This window comes from Oncorhynchus kisutch, unplaced genomic scaffold (assembly GCF_002021735.2).
Source record: "Oncorhynchus kisutch isolate 150728-3 unplaced genomic scaffold, Okis_V2 Okis07a-Okis12b_hom, whole genome shotgun sequence".
Taxonomy (NCBI): Eukaryota; Metazoa; Chordata; class Actinopteri; order Salmoniformes; family Salmonidae; genus Oncorhynchus; species Oncorhynchus kisutch.
Window position 1 is genome coordinate 5,197,611 of NW_022261984.1, and position 24,494 is coordinate 5,222,104.

The following is a 24,494-nucleotide window of genomic DNA, read 5'->3' on the forward strand; positions in this document are numbered from 1 at the left end:
CTTTATGGAGTCAGATAAACATTTTAATAGGCTAACTGCTTAGTCTCATGTGATGTGTATATAATATACTGTGTGTTAACATATCAAATATTAGTGCCCACTATAGTGCTCCCTCTCTCTTAGCTGTGAATTCAAAACCCAGCAGTGTTAAATTAAACAGGGATCCCAATAATGTGCATTGCTTGCTGTTTGGGGTTTTAGGCTGGGTTTCTGTACAGCACTTTGAGATATCAGCTGATGTACGAAGGGCTATATAAATACATTTGATTTGATTTGATTTAGTCTCACAGGGATTGGGAAGGACTTGTACTTTTATGTTTTTATGTATTGATTGATTACACTTATCAAAGCCTTTGCTGATTAACATTTACAGTCGCTTTTGTTGTTTGGAAGAATCATGCCATGACAGAAAGATGTAGTAAAAGTGTAGAAAATAAAAAGTTGATTTTGAATTAGCAGTTGATTAATTGTTTTAAAAAACAACAGAAATTCTGGTTACTTGTCATTTGTTATTCATTAGGTAAGTTAGATGCCTGAAATCAAGTTTAAATGTATGTGTACTGACTTTATGTCTCACGTCATGGTTTTTATGTTCTGCAGGTTTAAGCTACTTACTTGAAAGACTGGGAAGTTTCACTTGAATGACCCTCTAAGTCATAATTAAGAGGGGGGGGGGGGGGGTGCTGTTACTCCAGTTGCACGTTTCACCACTGACCCTTCATCTTTTCAACCAAAAGATGAGAACAAACAAATGTTTGACATCTACAAAATGTATCAATTTGGATAATGTATACTGAACAAAAATATAAACGCAACATGCAACAATTTCAAATATGTTGCAGAGTTACATTTCATATGAGGAAATCAGTCAATTGAAATACATTGATTTGGCCTTAATCTATGATTTGGAATACAGCTATGCATCTGTTGGTCATTTACCTTTAAAAAAAGGTGCCTCACAATGGGCCTCAGGATCTCGTCAAGGTATTTTTTTGCATTGAAATTGCCATCGATAAAATGCAATAATCGTGTTCGTTGTCCATAGCTTATGCCTCCCCAAACAATAACCCCACCGCCTCTATTGGGCACTCTGTTCACAACGTTGACATCAGCAAACTGCTAGCCCACACAACGCCATACACATGGTCTTCGGTTGTGAGGTCGGTTAGATATACAGCTAAATTCTCTGAAACAATGTTAGATGTTGCTTATGGTAGAAGAATGAACATTCAATTCTCAGGCAACAGCTCTGGTGGACATTCCTGCAGTCAGCATGCCAATTGCACGCTCCATCAAAACTTGAAACATCTGTGGCGATGTGAGACAAAACAGCACATTTTAGAGTGGCCTTTTATTGTCCCCAGCACATGGTACACCTGCATAATGATCATGCTGTTGAATCAGATTCTTCATATGCCACACCTGTCAGGTGGATGGATTATCTTGGCAAAAGGAGAAGCGCTCACTAACAAGGATGTAAACAAATGTTAAAGTAAGCTTTTTGTGCTAATGGAACATTTCTGGGATCTTTTATTTCAGCTCATGAAACACGAGACCAACACTGTACATGTTGCATTCATATTTTTTGTTCAGTGTACTGTAGGTAGTTTGACCATATTGTCAATGTTAAGCAAGCTAGCTTATAACATGCTTTACCAAGAAAGCATCATGTGAAAGTGAAATGAAACATTGCCCCTAAAATAAATCTAAATAATGTGTTGCTGTATGTACTTAGTCTTGTCCATGTTAACGTACTGTGTTGGGAATATAATTGCCTATTATGCAGTTGGCCTTTAAGGTTGCAGATATGGGTGTGGTGGGGAGGCGTGTCCACCCCACAGGTGCCATCTTGAATTGACTGCAAGCCCATTGTGGAAGAGAGGTAGCATTGTTTGCTGTGTGCTAAGAGGGATTTGTAGGCCTCTTTCCTATCACAGTCCACTGTTTTGATGAAAATTAGAGGCCTGGGGCCTGTTGCACAAAACTAGGATAAGGGATTAAGCCAGGATATCTTGGTGATCCTGGCTCAATTGATCCGTAATCCGGTTGCACTAAAGATGGATAGGGGGCAGGAGGATATGTTATGGTATAAATTACCATGGAGATTTATTCTGTGGAGCTAGCCTGCTCCAGACCAGGCTAAATTCCAGGATCTATTTAATCTCATCCCTAATGTCAGTCAGCAGTCACCACAAATGGAAACCAATAGTTATTTCACTGCTCACTATACATTGTTATCACATATAACTAGACCCACTGTTATTATTTAAACGTTTGTGATCATTAATTTCAATGATTTTGGATAAAAAATGATTTTTAGATGATGTTGCTATCATTAGATAATTTACAGTTTCCCATAGACTATAAGGCTATATATAAAATGATAGAATATTAGGGCCACAGAGGGGAAAAAAACACAAGTCATAATATTGTAACCAGTTGTTTTAAAGGAGGACAGTTGTTAAAATGACAGATGTGGGGCATTTCGTGAAATTGTACTTCAGTATGGTTTCATAAACAAAGACATGCTGATGTGCCAGAATATTAAGTATCACATTGTCATAAGTATCAAAACTGTAAAAACAATATGTAGCTTTTCTGCAGAAAGAACCAGCCTCATAAATTTATGACTTTATCCTTTTTCTTCAGTGTGGCCCTAGTACTCTGTCATATAAACAAATACACATTCCATATGAATATAAAAACACAATGTGTAACATTATGTTCCTTTATTGAATAAGGACAAAACAAAGCAGGTAAACCATCAGCTCCTTTCGAAACTGAAGTCACAGTGACTCTACAAGATGGAAAGCACAGAATCCAAGCATATTATACAAAATGATACATACACATTCAAAGGTCTGTATATAACACACCCTGCATGTCTGCACACTAAAATAAATGCAGGACAAATCCATACACATCAACTGAACAGACAAATGAATGGATGCAGTAGCCTCCCTGCAGCCTTGTATTACACACAGTATACCGCACAAACATCATAAGAGGCCAAATTCGTCAAAAACGAACCCAAAAAAAACCAAATTCCTCTGCCACCGCAGGACATATTTAACCAAAATTGAAAGCTCACATACTAACTAAAATAATTCAACACATATTGGTCCCTCAGCAGCCGACCACTGTCGTCATCAGGGAAGATTGCCGGATTGTCCCAGTCCATGGCTGGTGGCACTCTGGGGGCCCTCTCCTTCCTCAGGCAGGCCACATTGTGGAGGACAGCACAAGCCACAGTAATATCACATGCCCTAACAGGGCTGACCCTTAATTTGTGAAGGCAGTGAAAGCGTGCCTTCAGGAGGCCAAAGGTCATTTCAACTCTGGCCCTGGTCCTGGCATGGGCATGGTTGTAGGCCTGCTGTGCTTCCTGGGGGTCTGTGAAAGGTGTCAGGAGAAAAGGCTGGCAGCCATACCCCCTGTCTCCCAGCAACACACCAGAGAATTCACCTGTCAACACAAAATCTCATCATTACTACCTCATAAACACAGTGATATTCTTGACACAGCCATGATGGTTATAAATAGGGGTTGTGTGGCTTACCTTGTGATAGGCACTGATAGATTTCAGAGGCACTGATAGATTTCAGAGGCCCGAAAGATTCTGGAGTCATGGACTGAGCCAGGCCATTTTGCCACAACATTGCTGATCACACAGTCAGCATTGCAGACCATCTGAAATCATAAGATGAGGAATATTACACAAATCAATGCACATCACTGGCAATGCAGAGTGTTCATCAATATCAAAAAGTTATGTTCACCTGAACATTAATGCTGTGAAAGGATTTCCTATTCACAAAATCGGCCTCATGGGCACCTGAGGGGGCTTTTATCCTTATGTGTGTGCAGTCCACTGCACCAATGACATTGGGGAAACCTGTCACACAAAGTAATGAGTATCCTACTATGTGTTAACAGTTGTCCTGTAATTTGTAGATCCTCTTACCTGCAATCCTATAGAACTCCTCTTTGATGTCACAGAGTCTTCTGTGGCCAGGGAAGGAGATGAAGACATCTGCTAATGCTTTGATAGCCAGACACACACTCCTTATTGTGCGGCAAATTGTGGCCTTGTTCAGCTGTTCTGCATCCCCCACTGAGTACAGGAAGGCTCCACTAGCAAAAAAGCGCAAGGCCACACAAACCATTTGCTCCACACTCAGTGCATGGCTCCGTGCAGTGCGGTGCTTAATCCTGGGACCCAGTAGTCTGCATAGATACCTGATGCCATCTGCAGAAAACCTATATCTTTCATATAGATGGTCATCAGGGAAGGCCAGTGGGTCCAACCGGTCCCTGAAGACCCTTTCTCGCCTGAAGGCTCTCCTCAGCACAAGTGCTTCTTCATCCACCACATCTCGCACAAATGGGCATGCCATTGTCAGAGCAGAAAGGAACACACAATTTTGGGCCTTCATATAGGCTAGTGGCCACACCTGGTGCTGGGGGGGTGGGCAAAAGAGGGCGATGCCTTATAACGATGACTTGGTTGTACTGATTGCTGGGAAAATAAAAAAAACCTTAGAAAGATGCCACCGTAAGAGCTCATATGTCATGGCTCACTTGACTTTACGAGAATATACCTAATTTTTATTTTGAGCTGTGTCATCTTCTTGGAGCTGGGGGAGGAAAGAAAAATAATGATTAATACATTTGTGTTACAGTTAGCATACAGTGTACATTGAAGGCATATCTCACCTCCCTCTCAAGTTTTTTTATTTCAAGGTCCAGTTTCCTAATTGTCCTCTTTTTTATTTCGAACTCCAGTGCAAGATTTTCCATCTTTTTCTTCTTGTACTGAATGTCTATGTCTGCCAGTTCTATTTGGCGCCGGAGGTGGTTGCCATACAACTTTCTGATAGCTTGTGAGCTCTGTGAACACAATACAATTAGCGCAGCTGGAATTTGGCAGGATGTGGTGTCCTTTTATTAATACGCACTATGTTGCCAGGCTGGTTTTCCCACTGTATAGCATCTGGGTCCTGTAAAAGAAATTAGATTTTTTGATTTTGATGAGGACTCCTCACCATTGTAGAGTAAATAGTACTTTCACAGTCTTAACATGATACCTCATGCCTTCTGGAATCCAGAGAGATGGTCTCCTCCTCATCATCGTCTCCATCATGTGCTGTTGCTGCTGCACTGGGGCCTTCACCCTATCACATTTAATCGGATTCATATTGAAGCTAGTAGACAAGACATGCCAGGCCTACAGTATGCCTTTGATGGAGTACTCACTGGATCAGCATCGTCTGGTGCTTGTGCTGGTGGCTCTAACAGGAACACAGTGCTGCCAGACACTGCAAGGCAATAGGTAAACCAAAGTCAGACAGTCCAAATTGATTCAATATGAATGTGGTTGTATCCCATGTAGAGATGGAAGGACATACCTTGTATGAAGCGGGTGGCATCTTGGGAGGAACCTATGCTCGTCTCTTTCCCCCCAGGGATCCCCTCTAAGACGGGCCTGCCTTTATTTAGCTCCAAGGCCATGTCCTCTGCTGGGGTAAGGTCAGCCTTTGGTGACCCCACCACCCGTGCCTTGTCTGTGGGTATTCTTTTTCACTGCTAAAACAGTACAGACAATGTGTGAGCAGGCACCTTCTGGGTACAATATATGCTTGTGCTTTGTTAAATATTAGTCAGGGACCATACCATTCTGCAGAATGTTCTTGTATTTGATTTTGACCTGCTGCCATGTCCGTTTTGGCCCGTTCATGTTTAATCTACACACACACACACACACACACACACACACACACACACATTTAATGGAGTCACACTGCAAAAAATTACTTGGTATTTTTGTCTTGTTTTCAGTAAAAATATCAAAAAATTTATCATAGCTTTATACAGTGTGATGGAGTTACTTTACACAATTTCACTCATATCTGCAGTGCATTTCAATAAAAAATTTAACCGTTTCATAATTACAGTACAACTGCATTTTTGGAGATGTGAATTAAATATTTGAATTGTAATTGTGATGTTTCAGCGGAGCGGTGAGTGTGTAATTGTGCACTACTTACGCATTCAGGCGGTCTGCAATACTTTGCCACGCTTTTTCTCTTTGCTTTATCACTGTGGCGGTGTTGCCTTTCTTCTTAATTATATCTTTTACCTCCTCGTATGCCTCCATGAGGATTTGTGCTTCCGACAGGGAAAAGTACGCGGCTCTAGTTGCCATGGTAAATCAGTTAATCTGTGATCTGTGGCGGGGTCTATTTGAGTGAGCCGTGAGCGCGCACCTATCCAGGATTGGTTTCACCTAGCTTAATGAATCCGTGTCTGCTCATCCTGGCTTGGTCTTTGTGCAACCAATTAAGCCTGGACGCACATGTTTTGGCTTCATTGAGCTCAGCTGAGTCATTTATCCCGGATGTCTTAATTCTACTTTTGTGCAACAGGCCCCTGGATGACACCAGTGTCGTCATAAGGAAACAAAACACTAAAGTGGAGTTCTTTAGCAAAACAGTCCTAAACAAACATCACTATGTTGTCATCCAGAGTCCCATGTATTTATTTTCCAAGCTATAGCACACAGTATTTTACATACAGCAGGTTTTTAAAGGACTAAAAGGTTAAGTCTGCTCCATGTTTTCATTTTTGTCATCTAAAAAAATATCTCGATACTGGTGTTGTCCTGGCGCTAGTGAAAATATCTAGACATAGCGCAGGGGAGTGTGGCCCATTGTGTCTTTTCTGTTGGATTATTGCTTTTAAATTTAGATCTCGTTGGATTACCTTTTTTGGGGGGGGGGGGGGGCTTCCTTTGGGTTACAAACATTTATTTGGTCTTGGACTTCCATTTAAGGACTCACACTCTCAACCAAAGGTTCTGGTAGGACTAAGGTTTCGAACTGAGACTTGACTCTGACAGGACTATACTATCTTATTGTTGATTGATTATTTTGTTGTTCATGCTGAACCGGCCTATCAACACGTCACAAGCTAACTTCATTATTAGCAATGTTAGCTAGCAATCCAGATATCTAAAATCTTATTGGTTGAAGAATTGGTCAGACTTTAAATGCACTTGAACACAATCATGGCAGACTTACGACGTCCCATATTCAAATGTTTGTTAGGTTGGCATGATATTTTTGACAGACAATTCATAGACAGTCCATGTATGGCGTGAATTCTTAACCAACACACAGATTTACAAACGTTCATATTTTCATCAAAAAGAAAGGAGGACCAAGGCACTCTGAAAATAATTTATTAAAATGCCTTCATTTGTACGGCATGTTAAATGAAAACAAAGATTAAACTCAGTACAAAGATTTGATAATGCATGTCCTCATTTGAACAGCATTTTCCAATCAAACTTGATTTGAAGAGGGTTACAGAATTAATTGGACAACACCTAGTAAAAACTATACATATTAAAAAGTGAAATACTGTATATGTTATAAAAATGAAAATCAAGGCTAGAAGGATCAGAACTCATAGAAAAGTAGTTCCGCCTTTTTGACTGGGCAAAGTTGTAAGAATAGCAGAGCTGCCTAATTTAATGTACACTAGATCACAGCAAACATGTTCATATTTTCAATGTCCTTATTAATAAAGAACTGATCACAAGAAATGTTCTCAATGTCAAATAAAATAATAAAACTAGCTGTCCGAAGATTCATGTAGCAATTGTAAGTGTCTGCTATATAACAAAAAAAAATTATCAATAAAAAAATCAGTCCAGGAGATTTGGCCTGTGTTTGCGCTGGTGTGACTTCAGATGTGCCAGTCGTTTGAAGCTGAGTCCACACACAGAACAGCAGTACGGTCTCTCCCCAGTGTGGGTGCGCAGGTGCACTTTCAAAATGTCTGCCCGTGTGAAGCTCTTGTCACACATATTGCAGCAGTGGGGTTTCTCCTGCGTGTGAATGCGCTGATGCACCTTCAGGTTCCAGAGCCGACTGAACTTGTTCCCACAGATGGAGCAGCAGTAGGGCTTGTCTGTGGTCTGGCTGCACTTGTGCCTCTTCAGGTCGGAGAAGGAGGTGAAGCCCTTGCCGCAGTGGCTGCAGAGGTGGAGTCCCTTGGCCTGGTGGACTCGCTGGTGGACCTTGAGGTTGCAGGCCTGGGTGAAGGTCTTACCGCACTGGGTGCAGGAGTACAGAGGCACAGACCCTGACCCTGTACTCGACTTTCTCCCCGTTTTGTGTTTCTGCTTGTGGACCTTGAGAGAACCAGAGTCTGGGAAGGTCATGCTGCACTGATTGCAGGCATGACACCTCCCCCCTCCTCCTGTTACCTGCTCTTGTGAACGATCTCTGAGGTTTAAAGAGAGTCCAAAGTCGTCAGCAGCACCATACAGGCTGTCTGTGTTGTTGTTGTGGGCTGAGCTTCCAGAGTGGATGGAGGTTAGCCCCCTGTGGCCGGCTCTACTACCTGACTCTGGGACACCGTGTTCAGGGTACAAGACGCTGGAGTCCTGCAGGTACCCCTCCTCATTGATCAACAGGCAGTTCAGGTCTCCCACCTCCGGGTGGGGGGATGGCATTGGCGACCCCACCTGCTCCCTCCGGCTCCGATGGGAGCGAGGCATGTGGGAGCGATGGTCTCCCCCCTCAGACCCTCCCAGGTCCACCTGGTAGTGACCTGCAGCTCTGTAGCTCAGCCCCCCCAGACGAGACTGGGAACCAGGAAGCCTATCCAGCCCTTCCATGTCTAGAAGATGGTCGCCACTACCACTACTGCCGTAACCAGACTTCTCAAAGCCGTCCCCCAGTTCCTCAATGCTGTAGCGGGGGCGGTAGAGAGGTTGGCTGGGGTCTCCTGGGTCTCCCTCGGGGCAAGGTGGTTCAGGATGCTGGTCTAGACCAGAAGCCCAGTCATCCTGGCACCGCTGTAGATCCTGCTGAATAAAACTCTTACTGGGCCCTGAGATGTCTGAACCATCGGCCCCTGAAAACACAGGGGACATGAGGCATTAGAAGCATTAATATTTAAGACATTAGAATTACTAGAAACGGTAGTAGAGTAACTGTAATGTTAAATGTCTACTTACAGTTTCAAGTTGACTTTCCATGTATAATAATGAATACATTTTAAATGAAACCGCATACTATAAAAGTTACTCTTGTTATCATTCTCATCATCATAAAAAGTAGGTTATTGTCTGTGTTATATTTGTGGTAAACTCCTCAACTCACCATCCAGGCAGACGCCCCATCTCTCCTGTAGCTCAGTGTTGTGGAGAGGCTCCTCTTTCAGCAGGCTGTCCAGCTTCTGACCTCCGACCTCTGTGGACTGGAAGAGCAAATTATTCTGACTAAATAATGGATAAACTGACAGTGATTGAATAGAGCTGACAATGATGGTTCTATATTCAGAACTCTCCTCTGGGACCCCCAGACATCTCACAACTTTGTTGTAGCCCTGAACTAGCATACTTGATTCAAGTAGTGAAGTGTTTAAGTTCCGGAACAGTTCAAATATGAGGAGAGGTTTGAAAATGGCTGCCCTATTCTTTGTGACAGACAATCTGTTATGTACAATATATTTCCACCTGAACATTCTGTAACACCACACCCCCCACAGGTGTTTAGTCAGTCCCCTGCCTACCTCAGAGATTCTCCTAGGGCTGGTGGCCTCAGCCTCCATGTGTTTAGTCAGTCCCCTGCCTACCTCAGAGATTCTCCTAGGGCTGGTGGCCTCAGCCTCCTCCAGATCATTGAATGCTGTTTCCCTGGCCACGCCCCCACAGCTGCTCCACTCCTCCTGCTTCAGGCCACGCCCCCTCTCCACACCTGGCCACAGGTAAACAAAGAGAACATTTCATTTGGAGTAAAAAGTAAGTAACATTGTGGATAATGGAGTCTCCTCACATCAGATGAAGGAAAGGAAACATCTTATTAAGATGCCACCACCACCCATGACTGACTCCTTTCTTAAACCAATACTGTCTGATCACTAAAGTATGGAATGTACACATTACAGCAGCCCCACTTCAGAGTGATTCTATATTTACCACAGGAGGTTGGGGGCACCCTAATTGGGAAGGACGGGTTCATAGTAATGGCTGGAACAGAATCAATGGAATGGTATCAAATACTTCAAACATGGTTTCAATGAGTTTGATGTCATTCCATTTACTCCGTTCCAGCCATTATTATGAGCCTTCCATCCCTCAGCAGCCTCCACTGATTGTATGTATGTACAGTACCAGTCAAAAGTTTGGACACACCTACTCATTCAAGGGTTTTTCTTTATTTGTACAATTTTCTACATTGTAGAATAATAGTGAAGACATCAAAACTATGAAGAAACACATATGAAATCATGAAACCAAAAAAAAGTGTTAAAGAAAACAAAATATATTTTATATTTGAGATTCTTCAAAGTAGCCACCCTTCTCCTTGATGACAGCTTTGAACAGTCTTGGCATTCTCTCAACCAGCTTCACCTGGAATGCTTTTCCAACAGTCCTGTAGGAGTTCCCACATATGCTGAGCACTTGTTGGCTGCTTTCCTTCACTCTGTGGTCCAACTCATCCAAAACCATCTCAATTGGGTTGAGGTCAGGTGATTGTGGAGTCCAGGTCATCTGATGCTGCACTCCATCACTCTCCTTCTTGGTCAAATAGCCCTTACACAGCCTGGAGGTATGTTGGGTCATTGTCCTGTTGAAAAACAAATAATAGTCCCACTAAGTGCAAACCAGATGTCATATAGCTGATGGCATATTGCTGCAGAATGCTATGGTAGCCACACTGGTTAAGTGTGCCTTGAATTCTAAATAAATCACAGACTGCGTTACCAGCAAAGCACCCCCACACATCACACCACCTCCTCCATGCATGGAAATACATATGCGGAGATCATCTGTTCACCTACTCTGCGTCTCACGAAGACATGGCGGTTGGAACTAAAAATCAAATTTGGACTCATCAGACCAAAGGACAGACTTCCATCGGTCTAATGTCCATTACTTGTTTTTCTTGGCCCAAGCAGGTCTTCTTATTATCGGTGTCTTTTAGTAGTGGTTCCTTTGTGGCAATTTGACCATGAATTCACCGACGAGTAGGGAAACCACCACTACTCCCTGTCAGGAAGTCCAGGATCCAGTTGCAGAAGGAGGTGTTTAGATGTGCTTTGTGGGCACTATGGCGTTGAACACTGACCTGTAGTCAATGAACAGCATTCTCACATAGGATGTTCCTTTTGTCCAGGTGGGAAAGGGAAGTGTGGATTGTGATTGCATCATCTGTGGATCTGCTGGGGTGGTATGCAAACTGGAGTGGGTCTAGGGTTTCCGGCATGATGGTGTTGATATGAGCCATGACCAGCCTTTCAAAGCACTTCATGGCTACAGACGTGAGTGCTACGGGGCGCTAATAATTTAGGCAAGTTAGTCCCTGTGCCCTTTCTTGGGCACAGGGTCTATGGTGGTCTGTTTGAAACATGTAGGTATTACAGACTCGGTCAGGGAGAGGTTGAAAGTGTCAGTGAAGATACTTGCCTTTTGGTCCGCATCCTGGTAATCCGTCTGGCCCAGAGAGTTTGTGAATGTTGACCTTTTTAAAGGTCTTGCTAACATCCGCTACGGAGAGCGTGATCACACAGTGGTCCGGAACAGCTGGTGCTCTCATTAATGCTTCAGTGTTGCTTGCCTCGAAGCGAGCAGATAGGCATTTAGCTTGTGGCTGGGTTTCCCCTTGTAGTCCGTAATATTTTTCAAGCCCTGCCACATCCGACGAGCGTCAGAGCCGGTGTAGTAGGATTCAATCATAGTCCTGTATTGACACTTTGCCTGTTCGATGGTTTGTCTGAGGGCATAGTGAGATTTCTTATAAGCATCCGGATTAGTGTCCCACTCCTTGAAAGTGGCAGCTCTAGCCTTAAGCTTGGTGCTGATGTTGCCTGTAATCCATGGCTTCTGGTTGGGGAATGTATGTACGGTCACTGTGAGGACGACATCGTCAATGCACTTATTGATGAAGCCGGTGACTGAGGTGGTATATACTCCTCAATGCCATTGGATGAATCCCGGGACATATTCCAGTCTTTGCTAGGAAAACAGTCCTGTAGCGTAGCATCCTTGTCATCTGACCACTTCGTATTGAGCGAGTCCCTGGTTCTTCCTGCTTTAGTTTTTGCTTGTAAGCAGGAATCAGGATAGAATTATGGTCAGATTTGCCAAATGGAGGGAGAGCTTTGTATGCGTCTCTGTATGTGGAGTAAAGGTGGTCTAGAGTTTATTTCCCTCTACTTGCACATGCTGGTAGAAATGAGGTAAAACGGATTTAAGTTTGCCTGCATTAAAGTCCCCGGCCACTAGGAGCGCTGCTTCTGGGTGAGCATTGTCTTGTTTGCTTATGGCCTTCCACAGCTCATTGAGTGCTGTCTTAGTGCCAGCATCGGTTTGTGGTGGTAAATAGATGGCAACAAATAATATAGATGAGAACTTTCTTGGTAGATAATGTGGTATACAGCTTATCATGAGGTATTCTACCTATGTCGAGAAATACCTCGAGACTTCTTTAATATTAGACATCGCGCACCAGCAGTTGACAAATAGACACAGACCCCCGCCCCCCGTCTTCCCAGACGTAGCTGCTTTGTCCTGCCGATGCACGGAGAAGATGGTCAGCTCTAAATTATCTGTGTCGTCATTCAGCCATGTCTCAGTGAAACATAAAATACCACAGTTTTTAATGTCCCGTTGGTAGGATAGTCTTAGCCGTAGATCATCCAGTTTGAATTCAAATGATTGCATGTTGGCCAATAATACTGAGGGTAGTGGTGGTTTACCTACTCGTCTGCGAATTCATGGTCAAATTGCTGCAAAAAAAACAGTACTAAAGGACACCAATAAGAAGAAGAGACTTGCTTGGGCAAAGAAACACAAGCAATGGACATTAGACTGGTGGAAATCTGCTCTTTGGCCTGATGAGTCCAAATTTGAGAGTTTGGGTTCCAACAGCAGTGTCTTTGTGTGACGTGGAGTAGGTGAATGTATGATCTCCACATGTGTGCTTCCCACCATGAAGCATGGAGGAGGTGGTATTATGGTGCTTTGCTGGTGACACTGTCTGTGATTAATTTAGAAAGGGCTATTTGACCAAGAAGGAGAGTGATGGAGTGCTGCATCAGATAACCTGGCCTACACAATCACCCGACCTCAACCCAATAGAAATGGTTTGGGATGAGTTGAACCGTAGAGTGAAGGTAAATTAGCCAACAAGTGCTCACCACACGTGGGAACTCCTTCAAGACTGTTGGAAAAGCATTCCAGGTGAAGCTGGTTGAGAGAATGCCAAGAGTGTGCAAAGCTGTCAAGGCAAAGGGTTGCTACTTTGAAGAATCTCAAATATAAAATATTTTGTGATTTGTTTAACACTTTTTTGGTTACTACATGATTCCATATGTGTTATTTCATAGTTTTGGTGTCTTCACTATCATTCAAAAATGTTGAAAACAGTAAAAGAAATAAAGAAAAACCCTTAAATGAGTAGGAGTGTTCAAACATTTGACTGGTACTGTATGTATGTATATATACATCCATATATATATATAATTGATTTGCAACCCCATTTTCCCCTCAGAACAGCATTAATTTGTCTGGGGCATGGACTCTAGAAGGTGTTGAAAGCGTTCCAAAGGGATGCTGGCCCATGTTGACTCCAATGCATCCCACAGTTGTGTGAAGTTAGCTGGATATCCTTTGGGTGGTGGACCATTCTTGATACACATGGAAAACTGTTGAGCATGAAAAACCCAGCAGCATTGCAGTTCTGGACACACTCAAACCAGTGCGCCTGGCACCTACTACCATACCCATCAAAGGCACTTCAATATTTTGTCTTGCCCATTCACCGTCTGAATGGCACACATACACAATCCATGTCTCAATGCCTAAAAATTCATATTTAACCTGTCTCACCCCTTTCATCGACACTTAAAGTGGATTTAATAAGTGACATTAATTAGGGGAAATAGCTTTCCCCTGGTTAGTCGGGCATGGAAAGAGCAGGTGTTCCTAATGTTTTGTACATTGTAGATATGTGTTTTGATGTCTCTCTTTTCACCTGTCTGTGAGGTTCCAGACCTTCTCTCCTCGGCTTCCTCGTCAGCTCTCCCACAGTCCGCACACTTCCCCCTCCGGTCTCGCTCTTTGTCCCTATCCCTGCGTCTGTTCTCCGACCACTGCAGCCGCTTCTTCAGTGACTCGACCTGCTCCCGGCTGCGGGACATCTCCTTCAGGAAGCTATCGTCCACCAGTCTGGTGATCTCGTACATAGCAGCCTTGAATACAGTCTCCATGACTCCGGAGAGCTGAGACTGGAAGGTTATGATGGCTTCAGACATCATAGCAAACTGTCTATGTGTAGCTAGCTACAGTTAAGAGTTCGTAACATTTAGGTACTTTTGTTCAGGTGGGTCAGTGTTACGATCCAACTCATCAAAAGGCTAGGAAGCTAGCTAGCTACCGTTAGCAGGCTAGCTACTGTTGGATGTTGTCTCTTTCAATGACGGTCCTAATAACAATTGTAATACTTTCTAGATATAAGATGTAGCATTTACTGTATGAGGATATTCGAACAAAGAAATACCATAGGCATTGAAAGACCGCAAGCTTATGACAGTTAGGTAACTAGCGTTTGATAGTTACAGAGCCAACACTAAAATCACAGATAGAACAATGAGACAGACATTTCACCGGATGTATAAAATGTAAAGCATCCGCTTAGCCTTTCCATTCACTACCAAAAATGATAGTGCCAGGAAATCTACTGGCCGTTAGTGGGAGAATATGGAACGACATTTTGCTCGTCGATGAAATTTGATCTCAAAACAATTTTCTGTTCCCCAAACTATTTCATGTTATGAACAGAGTGTACCATGTGCGATTTTTTAAATTTTAAATCACGTTGTTTACAAGGAACGTCAAGGCGAGGAGGGGGAAGTAACGGAAATATGCAGATAAATGCTAGAACGCGCCAATAGGATCTTGCTAGTTCGTGATTGGCTCTAACCACCTCTTTCCTTGTTCTGCCCACTGTGACTAATTTGTTCCCATTGGAAACAACAGGCTGTGTCTATCTTGGTCTAGTTATAACAAATCTTCGCTATAGTCATTCCCAAACAATAATAGCACTTCCGGAAACAAACCTACGGATCTGGTAGTGGGACAATCTACACTACGCTCCTCTCTGGAGAGATGCCTTTATTTGAACAAAACCTTTGAATGTTCTCACGTTGACTGTAAAAAAGGTTGAAAATATAATCCGGCTATTTTTATAAAATGGTGTAAAATATTTACAGGAAATCTACACACCCCTCAGTGCGTCACACAAAGCACTGTGTGCCGTGTCCATAGAAGAAGAAGCCATGTTCTGATCAATCTTGTAAGTTATATTCGAAATAATAATCGATTGTACATGTATATGAGTGTTGGTTGAAGATGTCTGCCACCCACATGTCGAACGAAGGGTTTCAAATTCAGTTCGCCTCTGTTATGGAGAGTGTATTGAATACTGCAGTCACCGAGACAATTCAACTTTTCGAAACAATTATTGAGGAACTGCGAGCCGAAATATCCAGAATAAAAAAAGAGAACAAGGACCTCAAATCGAGTTGTCGATCCCATGAAATAACGAAGAGATGGACCGGTGAAAGTGAACGCCAAAACCACAGAGCCCAGACCGAGTCAAAGTGCTACACGTATCGTAAAATGTGACATCGGCGTTCAATGCGGTGAGGTGAAAACGTTATCCACTGTAGCTAACTATCTATCTACGTTCTAATTACTCACCCATGATCACACATCTTGATAACTAGCTAGCTGAGCATGTAGAATCACAGCCAATTTTTCCAAAACTACTTCATGTAGCTACGTTTAATTTGTGTAGACTACAATATTAGGCAGAACATATCGTTTTGAGAGTTGTAGTCAATACTATTATGCATTCATAAATGACTGATAAGAGATGCTTCATAACCTAGGGATTTATATGTCACCCCAAATGATAGGTATGTTGCAACCATAGAAATAGATGAAATAGAATGTACTTGGAACCTCAAACCCTGGCAATTTGACGGGATTCTATTTGTATGGATGCAACACAGGATGTTGAAATGTTCTGTCACATAAGTTTGTTTCTAAACTTTAACACAGAGTGTTTTTTGTGCCTTTTATCCTAAGTACAACTCTCTTCTGGTCTGGTATTTTCAGTTCTGACAAAGCAGGCTTTACCTCGGGCTGGGGAGCAGCACCTGCGGGAGGAGGACCAGGGGACTGAGCTGCACTGTGGAGCGTATGACGAGGAGGGCAACCCACAGATGGCCTTTGTTCTGATCAAACAGGAGGTGGACTGGGTAAGACAGGCTTCTAGCCTGAGTCCCCAGCTAGTCTAAGTCCCAGATCTGTTTGTGCTGTCTTGTCAATTCATCCACCTCTCTATACTCAACCTGTTGTTGGTGAACCCAGAAAAAAAGAGAAACCTTCACACTGCGCTTGCTAGTATCACTTGTTCATTTAAGCTTATGTACATCGGCCTCACAGTCTTTGTCAGAGTTTTCAATGACCCTAAGCTTTTGTGGTTGATTGTGCCATTGCCCCACCCCCCACCACCATCAGGAGGCAGACTATTCTGATGACTACTCCCCTGGGTACATACTGCTGAAGAAGGAGGGGGGCAGGCCCCCGACTCTGGTCCGCAGACAACCTCTCAGAGACTTAACAGGCAGAGGTAGGAACTAGGGAGACCTGCTTCTGAATCACACATCTTATTACAATGTATTAAACAGTATTGGAATGAGAACCAGGCTCTAATAATATCTATAATTATCTCTCCACTGTTATTCTCTCTGTCTTTTGTTCTTTCTCTGTCTCTCTCTGCGTCTCTCGCTTTCCACTATCCCCGCCACCTTTCTCCGTCCTGTCCCTCTGTAGCCCTGGTCCCTCCTGGAGCCGTCCGGGCCCTGATCAACCGTTACACCCAGGAAAGGCCTCCCACCACCCAGTCTACCTCAGGAGCCGCAGCGGCCGTCTTCCAGGGAGATCCAGACACCCAGGAGGCCCCCCAGGCTCTCAGCCCATCCCAGCCCAGGACCAGAGAGGTTACCAGTGGTAGTGCAGGCCAGGCCCCTGGAGCAGAACAGCAGTCACTGGTAATACCAGCAGCAGAGTCTCCATCAACATTACACCAGACAGCATCTCCTCAATCAGCAGCCACTATCCAGTCTACATCACCTGTCCTGTCTGCTGTATTGGTCCAGTCCACGGTAACTACTCTGTCAAAAGAAACTGTCCAGTCGACCGTAACGGTGAAGTCGACAGCAGCAGCGTCAGAGCGCCTGCCACCTGTCCTCTCTGGGTTACCCAGAACCCCTCTTCAGGATACACAGCCCAGCCCCGTACCCCCTCGTCCACCCCAATCATCACCATCGCAGTCCTTCACAGACGTTCTACCTGTAGCTCGTCCAATAGCAGTGCCCTCAACACAACCAGCTAGGCCTACAGCTGTACCTGATGGACCACCGGCCGCACCACCAACACAACCGCTACCGCCTACAGTTTTGGAGCAGTTGGGTGTTGCCACGGCAACATCGCTAACACCACCGGTCCAGTCCGCTCCTTCTCCAACTGTGTTGACAGAACCTGCCAGCCCCCCTGAGAAGCAGGGGTCGTTGGTCACTGATCATGTGCAACGCTCCCCCACTGCCACGACCGAAGTCACCTGCTGTCCCAGAGAGGATGTCTGATGAAGCTCCTCCTCGGCTGTCAGACCCTGCTGTAATTACACCCTCACCCTCTTGCCCCTTTCAAATGTCTAAGACACAGTTTTTAGCACATTTGTCAGTAGTACCCAAAGTACGCGCCCTGCCGTGGTTGGAGGAAGAGGAGGAGGAAAAAGGGGGGAGAGGAAGATGAAGGGCAGGAAGATGAGGGAGGGCTTTCTTCCCTCCCTGTCTACGGAAGCTGTGACAACCAGGTCTGTCGCTACGGAGACGACCCCTGCCGGCGAGAAAAAGGAGGAGATTGTTGACCAGGTAGGTGGTGGCAGAAAGTCAACGTGAAGCGCTCCTCTCTGGTCTCCGCCTCCGCTTAAGGCCCTGCCCCCAGCACAGTACTCCATCTCCAGTGGTTGCTAAGAAACCCAGAGAAGAGAGAACCGCCCCTCTAGACCACGACTACTCAAAGGTGATGCAGAACAGAGGAGGAAAAGTCCAGGGAATCACACGTTGACCAGGATATAGTAGAGGACACAGCTAACGGTGAGATGGCTGACGACAAGTCTAGTGGACAAGGAAGTAGTAACCACATCATCAGTGAGGAAGAGGGAGGAGCTAACACTGATGTGACCTCTCCGACCAGACAGTCACCTATTGTTGGAGGTGTGTCCAAATCCAAGAAGAGAAGCATGACCTGGGTGCAGGCTCAGAGACTATTGGCGCTAGCCCAGGCTAAGAGGAGTAGGTCAAAGGTCACCAAGGCCTCACAGAGAGGTCAGAGCTAAGAGGTCTGGTCACACAGACACAGTTTCTGCCTTCTAACCCACAGCGCCGCCTGTTATACAGCCCCAGCCCTCGCGCTGCCTCCACGTCTAGCCCACGCCGCACCAGCCCTCTCCAAGCTACGGGAGCGAACATGAACCCTTCTCCTACCACCCCTCCTCACCCACAGACTCACCCGTTCAAGGTCACTTCCACCACCCCTCGCCGCTTAACACCTCGTTTGGTGGCTGCGGTGGCTTTACATTTGAAACGGTCTCCCTCCACCCCTCAACCTATTGCGTTCACCGGCAGCCTTCACTCTGGCTTCAAAAAGTCCCCCCAGAGCCCACTGATGTTCCAGCAGGCGCGGCGTTACCTGCAATCACAACCGATGTGGTTGCCACCGGTTCCATACCAGCTCCAACAGGCTCCCCAGGCTCCACCGAAACGTCTCGCCAAAAACCAGTGTGCCTACTGCGGTCGTGTCCTGAGCAGCACCGCTTCTTTAGAGAGTCATGCCTCCCTCCACACGGGGAAGCGCCCGTTCGTCTGCTCAGCCTGCGGCAAGGACTTCCCCATCCTCAAGGGCCTCAACCGCCACGCCTGCGTCCATGGTGATCAGCGGGGCCACCAGTGTCCGCAGTGCAGCAAGACCTTTGTCTACCGCGTCGGCCTGACTAAGCACGAGCAGATGGTCCACAGCGGCGTGCGCCCGTTCATCTGCCCGATCTGTGACAAACGCTTCGTCATCCGGCGCGACATGGAGACGCATCTCCGCGTTCACACTGGAGAGAAACCGTTTGCCTGCTCCCTCTGTGTGAAGCGGTTCAAGAGGCGTGTGGAGCTGAATGTTCACCTGAGGTGGCACAACGGGGAGAAGAGACACTGGTGCTCGTACTGCGGGAAGGGCTTTCTGGATTACAATAATCTGAAGAGGCACAAACTGGTCCACACTGGGGAGAAACCTTACATCTGCTCTGAGTGTGGCAAGCACTTCAAACAGACTGGCCATCTGAAGAAACACCTGAAGACAATACACAAAGACAGATAGAGAGGACAGGGGACGAGCCATTAATGGCAACCTATTCCCTATATAGTGCACTATGCAGGCTCTGGTCAAAAGTAGTGCACTATATAAGAATAGGGTGTATAGAAGGGAATAATAGACATTCTCCATTTGTCCATTCAAAACCCAGCTATATAGATTTTAATGGGATATTGTGTGTAGTTTGGTGAGAAAAAAAATTAATGGAATCCTTTTTTAATTCAATCTTGAATTCTCACAGTGATTAATGACGCAGGGATCTCAATCTATTCTCACAGTGATTAATGACGCAGGGATCTCAATCTATTCTCACAGTGATTAATGACGCAGGGATCTCAATCTATTCTCACAGTGATTAATGACGCAGGGATCTCAATCTATTCTCACAGTGATTAATGATGCAGGGATCTCAATCTATTCTCACAGTGATTAATGATGCAGGGATCTCAATCTATTCTCACAGTGATTAATGACGCAGGGATCTCAATCTATTCTCACAGTGATTAATGACGCAGGGATCTCAATCTATTCTCACAGTGATTAATGACGCAGGGATCTCAATCTATTCTCACAGTGATTAATGATGCAGGGATCTCAATCTATTCTCACAGTGACCGGGAAGGACTTGTTATTTTATGTTTTTCTGTACCGATTGATTACAAGAGTCAACGCTTTGGTTGTGTAAACATTTGGGGCTACTTTTGTTGTTTGAAAGGTTCATGCTGCGAGAGAATGACGTACCTAAGTGATAGCGTAGTGTAAAAAAAGAACGATGTAGCTAAGTGATGACGTAGTGTAAAAAAAGAATGACGTAGCTTTAGTGATGACATAGCATAAAAAAGAATGACGTAGCTAAGTGATGATGTAGTGTAAAAAAAGGAATGACGTAGCTTTAGTGATGACAGAGCATAAAAAAAGAACGACGTAGCTAAGTGATGACGTAGTGTAAAAAAAGAATGACGTAGCTAAGTGATGACGTAGTGTAAAAAAAGAACGACGTAGCTAAGTGATGACGTAGTGCAAAAAAATTACGACTTAGCTAAGTGATGACGTAGTGTAAAAAAACAACGACGTAGCTAAGTGATGACGTAGTGTAAAAAAAGAATGACGTAGCTAAGTGATGATGTAGTGTAAAAAAAGAACGACGTAGCTAAGTGATGACGTAGTGTAAAAAAAGAACGACGTAGCTAAGTGATGACGTAGTGTAAAAAAAGAACGACGTAGCTAAGTGATGACGTAGTGTAAAAAAAGAATGACGTAACTAAGTGATGACGTAGTGTAAAAAAAGAACGACGTAGCTAAGTGATGACGTAGTGTAAAAAAAGAACGACGTAGCTAAGTGATGACGTAGTGTAAAAAAGGAGAAAAATGTTGGATTTACATTTATTGTATTTAAAACAAAATCTGATTATTTGTACATTTTGTTTATTAAGAAGTTGTTATGCCGAAAAGCAAGGTTATATTTAGTTTTATCGCGGTCACGAACATTATGGTTTTATGGTCGACAGGTTTCAACTAGTTTCATTTAAATTTGTTTCATGTTCTGTGCTATCATCGCACTTTGGATCAATGATGTTCCTCATGGTTGGTTTAATGGATCATTTATAGAATGGTGTGGGCTGATAGATTTAGGCCTAGCCCTAAAAGATAGCTTTAAGTTTATTCTAGGGTTTAACCTATTCAGTGCTGTTGAACGTTTAAACCAGACATTTCTTTCTTTTTTTCTTTCACCTTTATTTCACCAGGTAGGCTAGTTGAGAACAAGTTCTCATTTACTAGGAAACTAGGAAATTCTGAAATGTTCTAACTGGTTGCTGTTAATCACAGGCTGTGATCAACGAATTAGCAAGTCTCAAATGTCGGAGTTTCCTAGTTCCGACTGGCATGTGAATGTGGCATAACCCCTTTTTTTGGCACTAGTGTACTTCCATATATCTTTCACATTCAGTTTTGAAACTGGTACCAGGTTACCTTCTGATAAGGCTTATGGGTGTTTGTTTGTAGAGCAAAACAACAGAAATGTCTGAGAGTCTCACCGTTTGATGGTGGATCATATTAGTTTGTAGCAGTGGAGGCTCCTCAGTGAATTAAATACATTTTAAATTGTAAAACATTAAAAAATATGTATTTTTTAGATAAAACTATACTATATATAATCACGTCACCAAATAATTGATTAACACACACTATTTAGCAAATAAGGTCTACAGTAGCCTCGAGCAGTCTGTAGGGTTGCACATGATGTAGCCAGAGGACAGCTTGTTTCCATCCTCTGGGTACATTGACTTCAATACAAAACCTAGGAGGCTCATGGTTCTCACCCCCTACCATAGACTTACACAGTAATTATGACAACTTCCAGAGGACCTATCACTGCTCTTGCAGCATGTTGTCCACCCAATTAAAGGATCAGAGAATAAATCTAGTACTGAAAGCATAAACTACAGCTAGCTAGCACTGCAGTGCATAAAATGTTGTGTATAGTTGACTCAAAGAGAGAGAAAGACAGTAGTTGAACAGTTTTGAACAAATTAATTTATTCCAAAATGAAGGAGAAGCAAGAGATAAATAGAGAGTAATTTTTTTTCAGTTTCACTTGCAAATGCAGCAAGCTAGATTAGCCTACTGAATGGCAGATGCTATGTTAACTAGCTGGCTATGACTTTAACCCAACACTGGAACTCTTTCAAGTCAAGGTAAGATTTTGGTGTTACTAATGTATTTCCACCGAGGCCCGCCGGTATAATTCCTTACTGACTGTACATTGTAACATTACTGCATGATTGTAGCGATTTTACTAAAGTGTTAGTTATATTAGCTATGCTATGACATGACTTTAGTTAATATGGTGACAACGGTGTAGGCTGTGTGTAGCGTTTTGGCTTAAAAAGGTTTTTATTCGCATGGTTACATACAGCTGATGTGTTGTTCATTGAGGTCCACAAGCGAAGGGAAGAGGTGAGAGGAGGAGAGCGCATGGATGTGAGAAGGAATACAACATGGCTGCTATGAAAGTGAACTATGTGTTCAGGGGTGTATTCATTCAGCCGATTCTGTTGAAAAACGTTTCTTAAATGGAAGCAAATGGAACAAAACGGGGATAAATATACCTGAATTTGTCCAATAGAAAATATTGTTTGCAAATGTTGGACTAATGATAGGGAAAATGTTAGTATCATGTAAAGTCGTGGCCAAAAGTTTTGAGAATGACACAAAAATTAATTTTCACAAAGTTTGCTGCTTCAAAGTCTTAAGATATTTTTGTCAGTTGTTGCTATGGAATACTGAAGTATAATTGCAAGCATTTCATAAGTGTCAACGGCTTTTATTGAGAATTACATGAAGTTGATGCAAAGAGTCAATATTTGCAGTGTTGACCCTTCTTTTTCAAGACCTCTGAAATCCATGCTGGCATGCTGTCAATTAACTTCTGGGCCACATCCTGACTGATGGCAGCCCATTCTTGCATAATCAATGCTTGGAGTTTGTCAGAATATGTGGGTTTTTGTTTGTCCACCTGCCTCTTGAGGATTGACCACAAGTTTTCAATGGGATTAAGGTCTGGGGAGTTTCCTGGCCATGGACTCAAAATATCGATGTTTTGTTCCCCGAGCCACTTAGTTATCACTTTTGCCTTATGGCAAGGTGCTCCATTATCCTGGAAAAGGCATTGTTCGTCACCAAACTGTTCCTGGATGGTTGGGAGAAGTTGCTCTCGGACGATGTGTTGGTACCATTCTTTATTCATAGCTGTGTTCTTAGGCAAAATTGTGAGTGAGCCCACTTCCTTGGCTGAGAAGCAACCCCACACATGAATGGTCTCAGGATGCTTTACTGTTGGCATGACACAGGTCTGATGGTAGGGCTCACCTTGTCTTCTCCGGACAAGCTTTATTCCGGATGGCCCAAACAATCGGAAAGGGGATTCATCAGAGAAAATGACTTTACCCCAGTCCTCAGCAGTCCAAACCCTGTACCTTTTGCAGAATATCAGTCTGTCCCTGATGTTTTTCCTGGAGAGAAGTGGCTTCTTTGCTGCCCTTCTTGACACCAGGCCATCCTCCAAAGGACATTCGGCTCACTGTGCGTGCAGATGCACTCTCACCTGCCTGCTGCAATTCCTGATCAAGCTCTGTACTGTTGGTGCCCCGATCCCGCAGCTGAATCAACTTTAGGAGATGCTCCCAGCACTTGCTGGACTTTCTTGGGTGCCCTGAAGTCTTCTTCACAACAATTGAACCGCTATTCTTGAAGTTATTGGTGATCTGATAAATGGTTGATTCAGGTACAATCTTACTGGCAGCAATATTCTTGCCTGTGAAGCCCTTTTTGTACAAAGCAATAATGACGGCACCTGTTTCCTTGCAGGTAACCATGGTTGACAGAGGAAGAACAATGATTCCAAACACCACCCCCCTTTTGAAGCTTCCGGTCTGTTATTCAAACTCAATCAGCATGACAGAGTGATCTCCAGCCTTGTCCTCGTCAACACTCACAATGTTTTTTGGGGATTCAGTTCATTTGCATGGCAAAGAGGGACTTTGCAATTAATTGCCATTCATCTGATCACTCTTCATAGCATTCTGGAGTATTTGCAAATTGCCGTCATACAAACTGAGGCATACAAACTGAGACTTTGTGAAAATTAATATTTGTGTCATTCTCAAAACTTTTGGCCACGGCCGTAGTAGCCTAAACCTATCGCTGTTACATGAACTGGGTGAATGAAATATGAATGACAGTTATCAAATATGTTGTAATAGAAATAAGGCCATCCTCATCTTAAACGGCATTGACCGCCACTGGTTTGTAGCCCAAACTGTTTGGACGCTACAAATGTTTTCGTGAGAAGACCGATTTTTGGGATGTTTGCTGGTCTGAAAAACACCCCTGTAGGTGTTACCTTCCACCACACATGAGGAATGGCGACATCGGCAGATTGAGAAGCAGACCATGCAAAAAAAAACATATCTTTAGTTTAAACAGA

The 24,494-nt window shown here is 43.8% G+C and overlaps 2 protein-coding genes across 6 annotated transcripts; one reads left to right on the top strand and one right to left on the bottom strand.

The window, feature by feature from the left end:
* Positions 1-7,224: 7,224 nt before the first annotated feature.
* Positions 7,225-15,140, bottom strand: LOC116360118 (zinc finger protein 628-like). Of its 2 annotated transcripts, none has more exons than XM_031814779.1 (4): positions 14,052-15,140; positions 9,649-9,770; positions 9,174-9,270; positions 7,225-8,925 (listed from the first exon to the last, which is right to left on the bottom strand). In XM_031814779.1, the coding sequence occupies exons 1-4, from the start codon at positions 14,332-14,334 to the stop codon at positions 7,709-7,711; spliced, it is 1,719 nt and encodes a 572-aa protein (XP_031670639.1). In that variant the 5' UTR covers positions 14,335-15,140; the 3' UTR covers positions 7,225-7,708. The 2 variants fall into 2 exon arrangements, with proteins under 2 accessions (XP_031670639.1, XP_031670638.1); XM_031814778.1 differs by having other exon boundaries at positions 9,586-9,770; positions 14,052-14,753.
* A 34-nt stretch (positions 15,141-15,174) lies between these two features.
* On the top strand, positions 15,175-21,180 carry LOC116360119 (oocyte zinc finger protein XlCOF19-like). 4 transcript variants are annotated; one of them, XM_031814780.1, is made up of 4 exons: positions 15,175-15,720; positions 16,199-16,341; positions 16,604-16,715; positions 16,919-21,180. In XM_031814780.1, exons 2-4 carry the CDS (start codon positions 16,306-16,308, stop codon positions 17,728-17,730), a joined length of 960 nt encoding a protein of 319 aa, XP_031670640.1. In that variant the 5' UTR covers positions 15,175-15,720; positions 16,199-16,305; the 3' UTR covers positions 17,731-21,180. The 4 variants fall into 3 exon arrangements, with proteins under 4 accessions (XP_031670641.1, XP_031670642.1, XP_031670640.1 ...); XM_031814781.1 differs by having other exon boundaries at positions 15,175-15,743; XM_031814782.1 differs by having other exon boundaries at positions 15,175-15,725.
* The last annotated feature ends 3,314 nt before the right edge of the window (positions 21,181-24,494 follow it).

Bases quoted from the DNA above. Each gene is read 5' to 3' on its own strand.
- LOC116360119 (XM_031814781.1), top strand. From the start codon at position 16,306: ATGGCCTTTGTTCTGATCAAACAGGAGGTGGACTGG. The intron at 16,342-16,603 runs GTAAGACAGGCT...CACCACCATCAG, and splicing joins TCAAACAGGAGGTGGACTGG to GAGGCAGACTATTCTGATGA. The intron at 16,716-16,918 runs GTAGGAACTAGG...GTCCCTCTGTAG, and splicing joins CAGAGACTTAACAGGCAGAG to CCCTGGTCCCTCCTGGAGCC.
- LOC116360118 (XM_031814778.1), bottom strand. From the start codon at position 14,334: ATGATGTCTGAAGCCATCATAACCTTCCAGTCTCAGCTCTCCGGAGTC. The intron at 9,771-14,051 runs GTGAAAAGAGAG...ACCTGTGGCCAG, and splicing joins GTCTGGAACCTCACAGACAG to GTGTGGAGAGGGGGCGTGGC. The intron at 9,271-9,585 runs GTAGGCAGGGGA...TTGCTCTTCCAG, and splicing joins GCCCTAGGAGAATCTCTGAG to TCCACAGAGGTCGGAGGTCA.